This window comes from Mustela nigripes, chromosome X (assembly GCF_022355385.1).
Source record: "Mustela nigripes isolate SB6536 chromosome X, MUSNIG.SB6536, whole genome shotgun sequence".
In the NCBI taxonomy this organism is placed as follows: Eukaryota; Metazoa; Chordata; class Mammalia; order Carnivora; family Mustelidae; genus Mustela; species Mustela nigripes.
The window spans coordinates 55,447,579-55,464,466 of NC_081575.1; the positions used below are offsets into that span (position 1 = coordinate 55,447,579).

Here is a 16,888-nt window from a genome sequence, read left to right on the forward strand (position 1 = left end):
TTAGTGACATGAATAATTTACATGGCTCATGTTTCTTTTTTGAAAAATGGATACATTAGTATAGTAATAGCATCTGTTCAACCAAAGGTTACATTTACCTTAACTTTGTTGTAGTTTTTATTATCAGCTCTGAAGAGAGGAAGTCGTCTTTATGATCCTCTACAGATTTCAGTTGCACCAAATAGCTGGGGGCTAAGGATCTAAAGACTAAACATTGGTAGTTTTCAAATTTTAATGTGCCTAAAGAATCACCAGGTAAACTTGTTCTGTTTTTGTTTTTGTTTTTGAGGGAGATTTCTGTGCCTCACCCTCAGAGAGTGAATTTGGATAATGTGGTTAGACTAGAGTCAGGGAACTTGCAGTTTTGAGGAACACCCCCAAATGAATCTGATGTAGGTTCTCCATAGATGACATTAAGAAATACTGATCTGTAATGTAAAGTTCAGGATTTGGCCAGTATTGTAAGATAGACTGGGAGCTTTAGATCTTAATTCATTCTAGGCCCTTATGAAGATGATCCTTCCAGATCTGTTGGAGTCAAATATGAATTTTATTTATTTTTTTTGTTTTTTGTTATTTTCATTAAGCTATAAGTGTTTTTTCTTTTTATTTTCCCCAAGTTTTATTTAAATTCCATCTAGTTAACATAAAGTGCAATATTAGTTTCAGGATTAGAATTTTGTGATTCATCACATACAGTACCCAGTGCTCATCACAAGTGGCCTTCTTAATAGCCATCACCTATTTAACCCATCCCATCTCCCCTCTAATAACCATCAGTTTGTTCTCTATATTGATCTGTTTCTTGGTTTGTCTCTCTTTTGTTCCCACCTGTGTTCATTTGTCTTGTTTCTAAAATTCCACGTATGGATGAAATCATATGGTATGGTTTTTTTAAAGATTTTATTTATTTATTTCACAGACAGAGATCACAAGTAGGCAGAGAGGCAGGCAGAGAGAGAGGGGGAAGCAGGCTCCCTGCCGAGCAGAGAGCCTGATGTGGGGCTCGATCCCAGGACACTGGGATCATGACCTGAGCGAAGGCAGCGGCTTTAACCCACTGAGCCACCCAGGCACCCCATGGTGTTTGTCTTTATCTGACGGACTTATTTCCCTTATAATAGTCTCTAGCTCCATCCATGACATTACCAATGGCAAGATTTCATTCTTTTTGATGGCTGAGTAATATTCTATGATATATATATGTACCACATCCTCTTCATGGATGGACACTTGGGCTCTTTCCATAAATTGGTTGTCCTTGATAATTCCAGTGTAAACATTAGGGTTCCTGTATCCATTTGAATTTCTTTCCTTTGTGTAGATACATAGTAGTGCAATTGCTGGGTCTTAGGGTAGTTCGATTTTTAACTTTGTGAGGAACCCACATACTACTTTGTAGGGTGGCTGCACCAGTTTGCATTTCCAAAAACAGTGTAAAAAGGTTCCCCGTCACATCCTCACCAACAGCTCTTGTTTCCTATATTGTTAATTTTAGTCATTCTGACAGGTAATACCTCATTGTGGTTTTGATTTGTATTTCCCTAAATCAAAAGCTTCTGCACAGTAAAGGAAACAGTCAAAAAAACAAAGAGGCAACCCACGGAATGATTTGTATTTCCCTAATGATGAGTGAGTGATGTTGAGCATCTTTCTGTATCTCTTGGCCATCTGTGTGTCTTCTTTGTAAACATGTCTATTTTTGTCTTCCCATGTTTTAACAGATTTTTTTTTAGGGTGTTGAATTTGATAAGGTCTTTAAAAATTTTGAATACTAATCCTTCCTCAGATATGTCATTTGCAAATATCTTCTCCCATTCTGAAGGTTGCCTTTTAGTTTTCTTGACTGTCTCCTTTGCTGTGCAGAAGCTTTTTATTTTGAGGAAGTCTCAGTAGTTTATTTTTGCTTTTGTTTCCCTTGCCTCAGAAGTTGCTGTAGCCAGTGTCAAGGAGGTTACTGCCTCTGTTCTTCTCCAGGTTTTAGTGGTTTTCTGTCTCACAATTAGGTCTTTAATCCATTTTGAATTTATTTTTCTGTATGTTGTAAGAAAATGGTCCAGTTTCATTCTTTTGTATACTGCTATTCAGTTTCCCCAGTACCATTTGTTAAAGATACTGTCTTTTTTCCATTGGATATTCACTCCTGCCTTGTTGAAGATTAGTTGACCATATATTTAGGTATCCGGGGTCTTTTGTAGTTCCAATACAAATTTGAAGATTCTTTGTTGTAACTCTGTGAAAAATACTCTTGGTATTTTTATAGGGACTGCAGTAAATGTGTAGATTGCTTTAGATGATATAGATATTTTAACATCTATATTTGTTCTTCTAATCCATGAGCATGGAATGTTTTTCCATGTCTTTGTGTTATCTTCATTTGCTCTCATAAATGTTGCATAGTTTTCAGAGTACAGATCTTTTACCTCTTTGGTTATGTTTATTCCTAGATATCTATGGTTTTTGGTGATATTGTAAATCAGATTAATTCCTTGATTTCTCTTTCTGCTGCTTCATAATTGGTGTATAGAAGTGCAACAGATTTCTTTTTGTTGATTTTCTATCCTGTGACTTTACTGAATTTGTGTATCATTTCTAACAATATTTTGGTGGAGTCTTTGGGTTTTCTATGTATATAGTATCATGTCATCTGCAAATAGTGAAAATTTGACTTCCTTCTTGCTTATTTGGATGGCTTTTATTTCTTTTTGCTGTCTGCTGAGACTGAGACTTCCAGTATTCTCTTGAATAACAGTGATGAGAGTGGACATCCCTGTCTTGTCCCTGACCATAGAGAAAAAACTGTTTTCCCCATTCAGGAAGGTATTAGCTGTGGGTTTTTCATATATGGTCTTTATTATGTTGAAGTATGTTCCCTCCATCCTTACTTTTTTTAGGGTTTTTAGCATTCATTAAATGCTTCTTCTGCAACTATTGAAAAGATTCTTACCTTTTTTTAAATGTGGTGTATCATGTTGATTGATTAACAAATATTGAACTATCCTTGCAGCACAGGTATTAATCCCACTTGATCATAGTGAATGATTCTTTTAATGTACTGTTGGATTCGATTTGCTAGTATTTTGTTGAGAATTGTTTTTCAATCTATGTTCATTGGGGATATTGGCTGATAGCTTTCTTTATTAGTGGAGTCTTAGTCTGGTATTGGAATCAGTGTAATGCCGGCCTTATAGAATGAATTTGAAAGTTTTCTTTCTATTTCTAGTTCCTGGAATGATTTGAGAAGAATAAATACTAAATCTCTTTTAAGTTTTTGGTAGAATTCCAATGGGAAGCCATCTGGCCCTGGACTTTCGTTTATTGGGAGATTTTTGATTACCGACTCAGTTTCTTTGCTGGTTATTGGACCACTCAAGTTTTCTCTTTTTCTCTTTTCAGTTTTGATAGTTTATATATTTTTAGCAGTTTATCTGTTTCTTCCAGGGTGTCCAGTTAGTGGCTGTATAGTTTTTCATAATATTCTCTTATAATTATTTATATTTCTGTGGTGTCAGTTTCTACTTTCCCTTTCTCATTTGTGATTTTATTTCTTAGGGTGCTTTCTCTTTTCTCTTTGATAAGTCTGACTGGGTTTTATCAATTTTTTTTTCAAAGAACCAGCTCCTGGTTTCATTTATCTGTTCTATTGTGTGTTGGGGGGGGGGTTGGGGTTTTGTTTTTTGTTTTTGTTTTTTTTAGTTTCCTTATTTATTTCTGCTCTAATCTTTAGTACCTTCTCTTCTTCTGATGACTTTATTTAGGCTTCATTTATTGTTCTTTTTCTAGCTTCATTAAGGGTAAGGTTGGGTTATTTGAGATTTTTCTTGCTTCTTGAGGTTGGTCTGTATTGCTGTACATTTCGCTCTTGTGACTCCTTTGGCTGCACTCCAAGGGTTTGGACCATTATGTTTTCATTTTCATTTGTTTCTATTTTTTTAAATTTCTTCTTTGATTTCCTGTTTGACCTATTCAACCTTTAATACCCTGTTGTTTAGCCTCCATGTATATGTGGTCTTTCCAAATGTTTTCTTATGGTTGACTTCAATTTTCATAGTGTTATTTTCAGAATTATGCATGGTATGTTACCTGGTATGTGATCTGTTCTGGAGAATGTCCCATGGGCATGCAAAAATTCCTGTTTTAGGATGAAATGTTCCGAATATATCTGTTAAGTCCATTGGATCCAGTGTGTCATTGAAAGCCACTGTTCCCTTCTTGATTTTCTGCTTAGATGGTCTGTCCACTGCTGTGAGTGGGCTGTTGAAGTTCCCAACTATTATTGTGTTATTATCAGTAAGTTCCTTTATGTTTGTCATTAGTTGTTTTATATAGTTGGGTGCTCAGCTGGGGGTGTAAATATTTATCATTGTTAGATATTCTTATTGGATAGTGCCCTTTATTATGATATAGTACCCTCTTTCATCTCTTATTAAAATCTTTGGATTAAAGTTTATTTGTCTGGTATAAATATTGCTGCTCTGGCTTTCTTTTTCCATTTGCATGATAAATGTTTCTGCATCCCCTCACTTTCAGTTTGCCTGTGTCCTTTAGGTATAAAATGAGTCTCTTGTAGGCAGCATATAGATGTGTCTTAGTCATTAATCCAGTCTGACACCTTGTATCTTCTGATTTGAGCATTTGGTCCATTTACATTCAGAGTAATTATTGGTAGATACGAATTTAGTGCCATTTTTTAAAGATTTTATTTATTTGACAGAGAGCAAGACAGTGAGAGAGGGAACACAAGCAGGGTTAGTGGCAGAGGGAGAAGCAGGCCTCCCACTGAGCAGGGAACACCATCCGGGGCTCCATCCCAGGACCCTGGGATTATGACCTGAGCCGAAGGCAGACATAGCTTACCAACTGACCCACTTAGGTACCCTATTTTCAAGAATCTTGGTCTGGGGAGGGAAATTGTGCCAGCCAGCTCCTTTATCCTCAGAGTGGGATCTCAGTGCTTATTGCTCTCAGGGAACCACTTTCAGAAGAGCAAATGATCTCCCCTCATGTATCCCAAGCATTTTTCAGATCACTGTTTCCACACTGTCTCGGGGTTGCTTGCTTGCCTGGAGCTGTGCAGGGCACTTTGGGCTCTTTCCCAGCCAAGCATGCAGACTTTCATTTTATTTTATTTATTTTTAAAATCAATTAATTAACATATGGTGTATTATTAGTTTCAGAAGTAGAGTTTAGTGATTCATCAGTTGCGTATAGCACTCTGTTTTCATTACCTCAAGTGCCCTCCTTACTGCTCAACATGCAGTTACCCCATCTCCCCACCCACCAACCTTCAGTTTGTTTCCTGTAGTCAAGAGTCTCTTATGGTTTGTCTTCCTCTCTGATTTTCTCTTATTTTATTTTTCCTTCCCTTCCCCTCTGTTCATCTGTTTTGTTTCTTAAATTCCACATATGAGTGAAATCGTATGGTATTTGTCTTTGACTGACTTATTTCACTTAGCATAACACCCTCTAGTTCCATCCACGTCATTGCAAATGGCAAGATTTCATTCTTTTTGATGGTTGAGTAATAATCTACTGTATATACCACCTGTTCTTTTTCTGTTCATCTGTCAGTGGACATCTGGGTTCTTTCCATATTTTGGCTTTTGTGGACATTAAGCATGCAGACTTTTAAGACCCCAAACTTTAGGGAATTGTTGCAGCAGGAACCTGTTCTGGTCTTTTGGAGGAGGGTCTTGCAGTGTTGGGAGGCCTGCAGGTTTGACTGAGAAGGTCAGTTGTACAGATGCTGGTGGGTGGTGGAGGGAAATGGTGACTGCAGGCTACACACACACGCCTACCCACCCACCCAGCTCCCACTGCCCACCACCCACCACCCACTGCCCCCATCCCAGGAGAGGGGAGAGGTGTCCCTGTGAATGCCGCCTTTCACACAGGTGCTACCAGAAGAGAGAACACTCTCTTCCCTTGGGCCTTAGGTGATCCTCAGTAAGATCTCTGGTGTCAGGTTGTTTACCTGTCATCTCTCTAGGATTAGGGCTTTGCCATCAGGGCTCTTATCACAGCCAATCCGAAGTCCTCTTAAACTGGAGTCTTTGAGCCCAGCTGATTGCAAAAATTCAACAAAAATCAGCCCCTCTCATTTTCCCAGCCAGTGGCTTTGGGAAAGTGTTCTCATGAATTTCTCTGTGTGCTTGTTTCTTTCTCTCACCTTTCTGTGCAACCACATCCCTCCACAGGACCCATGATCCATGTCTCCCCCAAACCACATCTCGGCACTTACTACCATTCTGGATGTTGTGGAGTTTGTTCTCTCAGTCCTCAAGTCAATTTCTTACGCATTTAGAATGATTTGATAGTTATCTAGTTATGTTCCACGGAAGAGAGAAGCCTGGGTTCCTTCTGCTAAGTCTCAGTCAAGCTCCTCTCCAGAATTTTAAATAGCAGACATACTGCTACTTATTTAACATTTTCTGTCTTCATGGAAAGACCTCAGATAACAATTATTGCCCAGTAACTCCTAAAGCATGCATGGTCAGGTAGCCCTTGAATGAGAGAAGACCTGGAACTCCATCACTGCTGTGAATGACAGTTAGTAGGTCACTTTTCTCTGGGCCAGTTCCTTTATCTGTAAGATGACTTTGATAGACTGCCAGTAATCATTGACTTTTGTCCCATATATAATGTGCTTTGACTGCATTAATAAAAGTACTTAGAAAGTAGTTAGATTTTCCTTAACATTTATAAAGTATCCTGACATGATTTATAAGCTTGAATGTAGGCCATTCTTACAAATTAAGTAATCTTCAGCCCTAGTGAGAAATTAAAAAAAAAAAAAACTTATGGATATAAATAGCAAAATGTCTACTTAGACTATCATATTATTATTTTATTAGACCTCCAGTTTTCCAATAAATATATTTTTTTGTCCATCTTGGTTAAGATACAGCCATTTTGGATTCTGGTTGTGAGTCTCTTACCTGAACTTTTATTCCAAGCCATTATTATTTACTTCCTTAGGAATAGAATAGTTTTTAAATTTGACCTGTGTTTGTAGTATTCATGATCTCTCCATTATTTTCACGATAGTATATTGCTTAAGTGATCTTTAAAAGTTTTATTTAAGAGACTACCAATACCTAAAAATTGTAAATTCATACCTTCACCGATAATTACAAAATTTATAATAATTTTTTGCCCTTTTTCAAGTCAAACAGTCTCTATAAATATCTAAAGCTAGCATTGATTAAAGTTGATTTAGGCTAATTTATCTTTCCCAAACACTACTTTCATGTTCAAAATCAAATACTTAAAAGAGCTACCAGTAATAGTGTTGAAGGATTACGGGGTTCTTGTCTCACAGAGTTGAAGAATGAATCTCATGGACCCAAATGGGTGAAGTGAAGTGGAAGTTAATTAAGTGAAGGTGAGAGCAGAAAGGGAAGAAAACTCTTTAGAGTGAGAGGGGACCTGAATGGGTTGCTGCTGAGGGCTTTCAGTGGCAGTCTTTTATTGAGAACTGACTAGGAAGCTTGTTTCCTTGAGATTCTTGTGCCATCTTGATTTGTTCCCTTACCTTTTGTTTGCTCTGTCTCAGCGTCTCCACCTGCCTGGAAGAGTTGCAGAGCTGAGTCAGGGGCCTCCTGCCTATACCTTAACCCCTTCCCTATTTATGAGATAGGACCTGTGGACAGATAGAGCTATATGGGGATTGTGAGGAGAGACTGTATATTTTTAATTAGTGGGAATTAGGGATAGCACAAGTCTCAAAGGAATCTGGAATAAGGCTCTCAGGACCTTGAGGGGCTAGCTGCTGCCAAGATAAGTTTACTTAATTTAAACATTAAGGCACTAAGGCAGCCATGAGTTCATTGAGGAAGGTAACACTCTGCATCTTTCAGATACCTATCAGTGGGCTGCAAGCTATAAGGAGATTTTCATTTAAGCTGCATTTCTTTTGCCTTCGTTTCCCATATCAATAGGAGTTATTTTGTCAGGGCTTGAGTATGAAGTGAGGGATAATTTTTTGAGGCAAAAATCTTGGACTTGTATTTAGACATATCCAGTATACATTTCTTTTTAAACTTTCCAGTTGACTTAAACAATTGTTTATTCTAAGTGTATTTAGAATATTAATAAAGAAATGGGCAAAAATTTGCATTTGTCTCCTTATGGTCTTAGGTTGCCTCTCTGTTCCTGTTTTTCTGTGTGGAACACTTGGCATCCCCTTTGGTATAGCTAAGAACTACTCATGATTGAGTTCTAAGATCTGAGTTTATTTCCTGATTCTGCCAACTAGATCAGAACCCTCTGCTGGCCCCCTGATCCCCCTTGTATGATTGTAAGTTCCATGTAAGAAAATGTCTGGAAGCAAAACAAGTTCGTATCACTCATTATACGAGTGGCTATGTGTTAAATGAATGAATGAATCTTTAAAAACTGATGATGGGGCACCTGGGTGGCTCAGTGTGTTAAGCCTCTGCCTTCAGCTCAGGTCATGATCTCAGGGTCCCGGGATTGAGCCCCAAATCAGGCTATCTGCTCAGCAGGGAGCTTGCTTCCCACCCTCCCTGCTGCTCTGCCTACTTGTGATCTCTCTCTCTCTATCAAATAAATAAAATCTTTAAGGAAAAAAAAAAACGGATGTTTTTTTCTTCACCATCCATTGAGTAAAGCTATAGAAGCATAAATGCTCATAGCACTGAATTCAGTGTGGTGATTACACATGAAAGTATTGTACAAACTTTGAAAGAAGAAATAAGGAATATTAACCATACTTATTTTCAGATAGGTCTTATTTTCATTTTTGTTTAGTTTGCCTTTGACTGTGCTCTCTTTGCTATACTGTTCATTGGCTCTGATTTTCAATTTTCAGAGGACATAGATATCAGCAAGTCTTTTTTATATATACCCTGTCACTAAATTCTAATACTGAACCCCTCTGTTGACCTTTTCTAGAAACATTGAATGCTCTTGTTGAGCAGCTTTCTTTTTCTTTGCAGCTGTGCTGACTGTGTAAAACTCCTATAAAGTAGATTTGGCCATTTAGAAGTACAGTATTTGATACGGGGGTAGAGTATGGATGATCTTGGACTAGATACATCTGTAGCCAGTAGTCTGAATCTAATTACTTCAGCTACTGTTCTTTTGTACTTCAGCTGTCTCACTTACTAGAATTCTTGATGTGAGTATTTCTTGGAGGTATCTTTTTTTCTGATGTCAGAAATAACTATACCTTTTCCAGATACTTGGAAGTTAATAATGAATATAGTATGTTAGAGCATATGGGGTGACTGATCTTACTTCCATTAGTTATTGTAGGAAATTGCCAAAGTTCTGATTTTAACATGTCTCATTTGCAAACTGGTAGTGATAATATTCTATACATTTAACCTCCACCAACCTCCAACTCCATGCTAGTTGCCATGGGAATAATGAGATGAATAAAACATGGACCTTGCCTTTATGTACAAAGAGAGCAGTAAACAGTGTGCTCCCTCAAGTCAGATAGATCTGGGTCTATATCTTGGCTTCCCCACTTACTAACTGAATGAACTTTGAAAGTTCACTGTGCTCCAGTTTCTGTATAAAGTGGTACATGACAATAACTACTTTATTTGGTTATTATGATTATTAACAGATAATGCAGGTAGGACCATTTGTTACACACAGTAAGAGCACAATACATTTTAGCTAGTTACAGTTGTTAATGTAATTGGATACTGTGGAATCCTGTGGAGGAGATATATCCTGAAGATCCTTCTGTGCCCAAGCTAAGGACTTTGGACTGTAGTCAGTGGTGGTTTTCTGTGCCCCATGCACTAGGAATATAGCCGAGAACAAGACAATAGTGGTCTTTGTTTGAGTGGAGCTTGGAGTCTACTGGGGAATTTTAAAGAAAAAATTAGTGAGATAATTACACATTGAGATCTTTTCACTACGCAGATCTAGTCTCTGTCCCTCCCTGTGTAAAAAGCTTCAGTGCCTTTATATCACTTCCAAATAAAGTGTAAGACCCTTTTACATGACCTGTGAGGCTCTGGGATCTGGCCTCTGCCTGCCTTTCTAAGCTCATCTCTCTTCCCTCCCTGCTTCTATTTTGTTGTCATTTAACACAGAACTGTGTGTGGTTCCCTGTACTTTTCTTACTTGCCTCTGTACCCCTGCAAATGCTGCCCTTCTGCCTGAAATGTTCTTACTTGCTTAACTAGTTTACATCCTTTAGAAGCAGCTAATGTTATCACTTTCTCTGAGGAACATTCGTTGATACTCCACCTCCCCCCACCCAAGCTTAGTTAGATGTACTCTCATGATGTCCTGTCCTCATTTCTTATCCCTGAACTTGGGTATTATCTTACAATTGCCTGTGTGAATCTTCATTATATTGGGAGCTCCCAAAGGATAAGATTTTTATTCTTATATCTTAGAACAGTGCTTAGCACATGATTGTTATGCCATCATTTACATCAAACAAATGAGCTACTGACTTGCTAGCAGTCCATTATCTTATTAGACTAAGCACAAGTCTAAGGCAGTATGGTAGAGATGAAGAGAAGAAGCTAGTTTCAAGAAGTCTTTATAAGGTAGAATCAAAATTGAGTAGTAGATTAGATATGGGAAGAAAGTTTCTAAGCTAGGGAACCTAACTGTTGGTCATGTCATTACATGAGATAGGTATTCCAAGGGTGGAAGTGACTCCAAGAGAGGAGTCATGATGAACTCAGTTTGGGGTATGCTAGGTTTTTTTTTTTTTAATATTTTATTTATTCATTTGAGACAGAGACAGAGAAAGAAAGAGAGAGAGAGAGAGAGAGAATGATCAGGGGGAGAGGCGGAGAGAGAGGGAGAAGCGGACTACCCACTGAGCAGAAGCCCGGTGTGGGGTTTGATCCCAGGACCCAGAGATCATGACCTGAGCCAAAGGCAGTAGCTTAACCATCTGAGCCACCCAGGTGCCCCAGGAGTAAGCTAGGTTTAAAAGTGTTTAGAGTCTATCCAGAAAGAAATAGATAAGATACGGTTAAAAGTATGGAAAAAAAAAGTATGGATACAAGGTGAAAAAAAATATGGATACAGAGTTTGGGATTGGTCAGAACACAGAACCACAGATTTAGAGTTATCTGTTAATGGTATTTGAAACTATTGGGGTGGATTTTTACCTAAGAAAATGATAAGCATTTTGGAATGGTTTTATTGAAGAGGTGACATTTGAACTGTGTTTTAGAAAGCATGTAAGGGCATCATGAATAGAAGGAATTATTTTATTTCCTTCAAAGATTGGGGATCTTCTAATTTTCTTGATTAGTGTATTTTTTCTTTTATTATTTCATGTGATTTCTGCATTTCTTATCATACCACTGGGATATTCTGAAAATCATAGAGATTGGATACCTGTTATAATGTTATATTTCTCTTCTGGGCCAAATTTCAGATAAAAGAGTTTTCATCTTGCTGAGCATTTTTTCCCTGCCATTTTGCTGTATATGTTCTCATGTCACTGAACCAAGAATTGAGTAACTGTTGTGATTTTTGATTTAGAAAACTCAGCTCTAGAAATGTTCTGTCTGGCCTCAGTGATTCTTATGATTGGCCTGGTCCTTTTGTCTCTGTAATTGAGAACTCCTATCCTGTTCCTCCTCAGTTTATTATTTATGAGGCTCAGCAAAGCCCTTCACTAAATCCAGCATGCTGTTAATCTTCAACGGCTTCCTCAGTTTTATGTGGAAGGGTGTTTTAATGTCTCTGGCAGTACTGTTTTCGTTTTGCTCTTTTACATCACTTAAGTGTCATATAATTTTTTATATTAATCTTTATAATACAAAGTGTAAATCTGGGTCCCAAATTAATATTCCTTTCTTCATTGTTCTCCTGATTATGCCTAATATATGACAGTAAGCCACGTATTGGGGGGTTGGGAAACAAATCTTATTCCTTACTTAAACATGCTTTGGTTTGAATAGTCTTGCTCAGGCCTGGAGCCTTAGTACTTCAGAGTTGAGACTTTCAGGTGAGTTGTGTTACCATCATCTACCAGATTGGCCATCTGTGACCACCGCATCAATTTCTGCAGAAATCACCTTTTTTTTTTTTTTTTTTTGTAGCAATAGTTCTTGACTTTTCTCTACCCAGCACAGCCTAAAACTATAACAGTAGTAGTGGCATGCTCGACAGTGATTCTTTTCTGGGATTTGGGAGTTTATCAGAATCTCCAGGGGTACTTATAATTTGAAAAAGTCCCCCAGGTGTGATTCTGATTTGCTCCCTTTTCCTCCTCCTCCTCCTGCTCTGAGAATCATTGTTTCATCTAGAAGCTTCAGCATAAATAGACACATTTACTGTTCTATTGACCTTGCATAGTTGAACTCCCTGATCCTTGTGCATCCTTACCTCCCTTTTGAGTGGTACCAGTATTTCTTTCTAGTACCATAGCTTCTGAAACCAATTTCTACCAGTCACCAAGCTACCACCGAAGCAGCCCTGTTAGTGTTTGGAAGCCTACAAAACAAGAAGGTATCCACTAGCTTGAGGGCCAGGTTTAATGGTGTGGTTTATTTAACTAGGAGTTCTTTGCAAAGACTTAGACTGGAGTCCAGGATTTATAGTAACACCACTCCCCCAGCCCCATCAATTTTATTCCAACATTTTATGATGAAAATTTTCAAATCTACAGCAATGTTAAGAGAATTTCAGTATGAGAATTTGTATATCTACAACCTAGATTCTACAACGAACATCTTCATATATTACTTGCTTAATCATGTATTTACTCAGATATTTATTTCTCTTTCCGTCTGTTCATCTTTCTTAAGAATTTCATAGTAAATTCCAAATATCAGTACAATTTCCCCTAAATATCTTGGCATGCCTATCATTAAGAGTTTAATATTTATTTATAGCCTTTTTTTTTGTTGTAAAATTTACATACAGTGAAGTGCCCAAATTTTAAGTGCTCAGTAGCTGAGTTTTGATAAATGATAAATCTGAATAACCCAAATCCCTATCAAGATATAGATTATATTATAACACCCTCTTTTTTTCTGCCCAGATTATTCCCTCTTGACTTCTATAGTTTCTGACTTAAAGGTAAGAAAAAGGCTTTGTCAGTACTTCCAGGAAAAATAGGGATCAGTGTTTAATTATGTATCAGCAGATTTCTCTTCTCCATTGCCAAAAGTGCCTTGTGTTTTAAATTGTATGTGAATGTATTAAAACAGGATACTGAGTAAGTAACTTACCATTTCAGTTTTTAAATAATAATTTTGGAAAATACTGTATTAGGTATAAATACCTTTTATCTATTTAGTTAACTATTTTATAAGGCAAACCTCTAGTTCAATGAAATATAAGGGCATATGCAATAGAAACATAACTGAGAAAGACAAAGGAACTGGAGGTGAGATGGGGAAAAAATCACATAAATAATAATGTAATATAACATGTATTAATATGTGACTGGTTAAAATATGTATTATGTATATCTAACATCATGAGATATCACAGTCTGTACTGACAACAGTGGCCAGTCATTTATTCAAGAATAAACACATATTAGGAATTATACATTACACATTACATTAGGAAATACACATTAAATTCCTCTTATTGTTGGTCTTGGGTGTTCATTATTTTATTTTTAATGCTTTTATGCCTGGTAAATATCTCTTATTTGCCTTATTTTTAGAGTGCTATAGCATATTTTAATTTATATCAATATATTTAAAATATTATATAAATTTGAAATTATTTGCTTGCATATTATGAGGAGTAGCATACAAATGTATTTCTAATAAAATAATTCTGATCTCAAGAGGAGAAGCTGTGACAAAAGTAAGCTGTGATATTTTTCATGACAAAAAGATACGGCAAACATGCAGCCATTTGCATACCATTTCTGAAATACTGCATACTGGCTTTGTCAGTGATGGTAAGTCCATTTCAAGGATGTTGCCCTTAGTCCATTAGTTTGGATAATGAGCCCTATAAAGTACATTTATAACTTGTGGCTCTGTAAGGAGATGGATTCTAATTTTCATCCTTTTATCTAGACACATTGAAAGAAGGTCAATGGGGGAGTTCCATATAATTCATTGTCCTAACACATATCACATGACAGAGACCTGATAGTGTCTATGCATAAGTGTTTTCCCTATTTAGAAATAGCACTTGAAAGAAATATTTTTGTGATCATCCTTTGAAGTAAAGTAGAAACTTATTAAAAGAAGCTTTATCCCTCCTTTTTTACTCATTTAAAACATTATCACATGTGTGACCAGATGGCTATTCTTGAACAAAAGAGAAAGCAACACTTAACAAAAATAAAAAGGCTTTAGTGACTTTTACAGACTGTGATGATATAACAAGATACTTAATCAACTTTACTCTCCTTTTCTTAGATCTGTTAAGGGGAAAAAATCCTGTTTTCTAAACAAAAGAAATGCTTCTATGTTCCTAAACATTAGAAAGCTTATGCTTATACTGTAATACTTATACTAACTTAATTCTTATTAATGGTATTCAAAATAAATATTTAAATTTTATGCTTATAGCTTAAAGATTTCAAGGTAGCAAAAAGAATATATAATCTATAATTTAGTGTCAGTTTTATGTCAAAATGTGAAATCTTACACTGTTTTGAAGTTTGTCTTCCAAGAAATTGGTTTCAGATTCAAAATTGTAGATGACTATGTTTATTTTTCAGTTGTGTAATCATTAATGAGAAATTTTTTCTGCTATGTTTTTCTTCTTTATAGATGTAAAGCAATCATAGATCAGTTTGGTCAGAGAATAATCTCTAAGCATTTCCTTGTGGAGGACAGTTACTTTTCTGAGAACACATGCTCACATGTACAATACCGGTAAGTCAACCCTCCACTGTCCAAGGAAAGGTGAAACATTGGAAAATTTATCTGTGTGATTATATTGACACTTCTGTATGACTGTGTTCTTCAAGTTAGTTGCAAATGTGTACTAAACCAAAGACATACCCAATATCTATCTATATATATGTATATATATATAGATGTATATACATATATATCCAGAGTCTGGTTGTAGGGGAGGCATCTAATTTTGACTCCATTGCATCCGCTGGGGTTGGTCTGCAGGTCACATATCCGCCTTTCCTTTTTTTTCCCCCAAGATTTTAATTATTTGAGAGAGCAAGAGAAAGCATGTGCATACACACACACAAGCAGGAAGAGGGGCAGAAGGAGAGGGAGAAGCAGACTCCCTGCTGAGCAAGGAGCCCCATGCAAGATCATGACCTAAGGAAAAGGCAGACTCTTTTTTTTGTATTTTCATTTTTTTAATTAACATACAATGTATTATTTGTTTGAGGAGTACATGTCTGTGATTCATCAGTCTTACACAGTTCACAGTGCCCACCATAGCATATACCCTCCCCAAAGTCACATCACCCAGCCACCCCATCCCTCCCACCCCTCTTAACTCCAGCAACCCTCAGTTTGTTTCCTGAGATTAACAGTCTCTTTTGGTTTGTCTCCCTCTCTGATTTTGTCTTGTTTCATTTTTTCCTCTCTTCCCCTATGATCCTCTGTCTTGTTTCTCAAATTCCACATATTAGTGAAATCATGTAATTGTCTTTCTCTGATTTGCTTTGCTTAGCATAATACCCTCTAGTTCAATCCATGTCATTGCAAATGTCAAGATTTCATTTTTTGATGGCTGCATAGTATTCTATTTTATACACACACACACATATATATACATACACACATATATATATACCACATCTTCTTTATCCATTCATCTGTTGATGGATATCTAGTCTCTTTCCATAGTTTGGCTATTGTGGACATTACTGCTGTAAACATTCGGGTGTAGATGCCTCTTCATATCACTACATTTGTATCTTTGAGGTAAATACCCAGTAGTGCAATTGCTGGGTCATAGGGTAGCTCTATTTTCAGTTTTTTGGGGAACCTTCATGCTGTTTTCCAGAGTGGCTGCACCAGCTTGCATTCCCACCAACAGTGTAGGAGGGTTTCCCTTTCTCTGAAACCTCACCAACATCTATTGTTTCCTGACTTGTTCATTTTAGCCATTCTGACTGGTGTGAGGTGGTATCTCATTGAGGTTTTGATTTGTATTTCCCTGATGCTGAGTGATAGTGAGCACTTTCTCATGTGTCTGCTGGCCATTTGGATGTCTTCTTTGTAGAAATGTCTGTTCATATCTTCTGCCCATTTCTTGATTGGATTATGTGTGTTTTGGGTGTTGAGTTTGATAAGTTCTTTATAGATTTTGGATAGTAATCCTTTATCTGATATGTCATTTGCACATATCTTCTCCCATTATGTTGGTTGTCTTTTGGTTTTGTTGACTAGACTCTTAGCTACCCAGATGCCCTCACAATATCCTCCCTTCAATAAGCCAAGAAAAGATTAAAGCAGAGCTTGGCTTGGCTTGATGAGGCAACACTTTTATCATGACTTAAATCTTTGAAATATACCTTCTTATAGTTATATAACTATAATTGAAACTTACCTGTGGAAAATCACTGATTAACTGTTTTGTGCATTACAGGCAGATCTCCAGGTCAGTCCTGATTACAGATAGATCTGTACTAAAAACGGATTCAGATCAACAGGTAATTTTAGTCCTGTACTTTTTTTTTCTTTTTTTTCTTTTTTAGTTTTTTATTTTTTATAAACATATATTTTTATCACACCAGTCAGAATGGCTAAAATAAACAAGTCAGGAAATGACAGATGCTGGCGAGGATGCGGAGAAAGGGGAACCCTCCTCCACTGTTGGTGGGAATGCAAGCTGGTGCAGCCACTCTGGAAAACAGCATGGATGTTCCTCAAAATGTTGAAAATAGAACTGCCCTATGACCCAGCAATTGCACTACTGGGTATTTACCCTAAAGATACAAACGTAGTGATCCAAAGGGGCACGTGCACCCGAT

At 36.9% G+C, this 16,888-nt stretch overlaps 1 protein-coding gene across 3 annotated transcripts in view; it reads left to right on the forward strand.

Moving 5' to 3' along the window:
• CHM (CHM Rab escort protein) overlaps nt 1-16,888 on the forward strand; it is a 227,111-nt gene that overhangs the window by 138,444 nt on the left and 71,779 nt on the right. For all 3 annotated transcript variants that reach the window (XM_059384576.1, XM_059384577.1, XM_059384578.1), the window contains 2 exons: nt 14,709-14,813; nt 16,504-16,567. In XM_059384576.1, the coding sequence (XP_059240559.1) occupies nt 14,709-14,813; nt 16,504-16,567 (169 nt within the window). The remainder of the gene's footprint in view (nt 1-14,708; nt 14,814-16,503; nt 16,568-16,888) is intronic.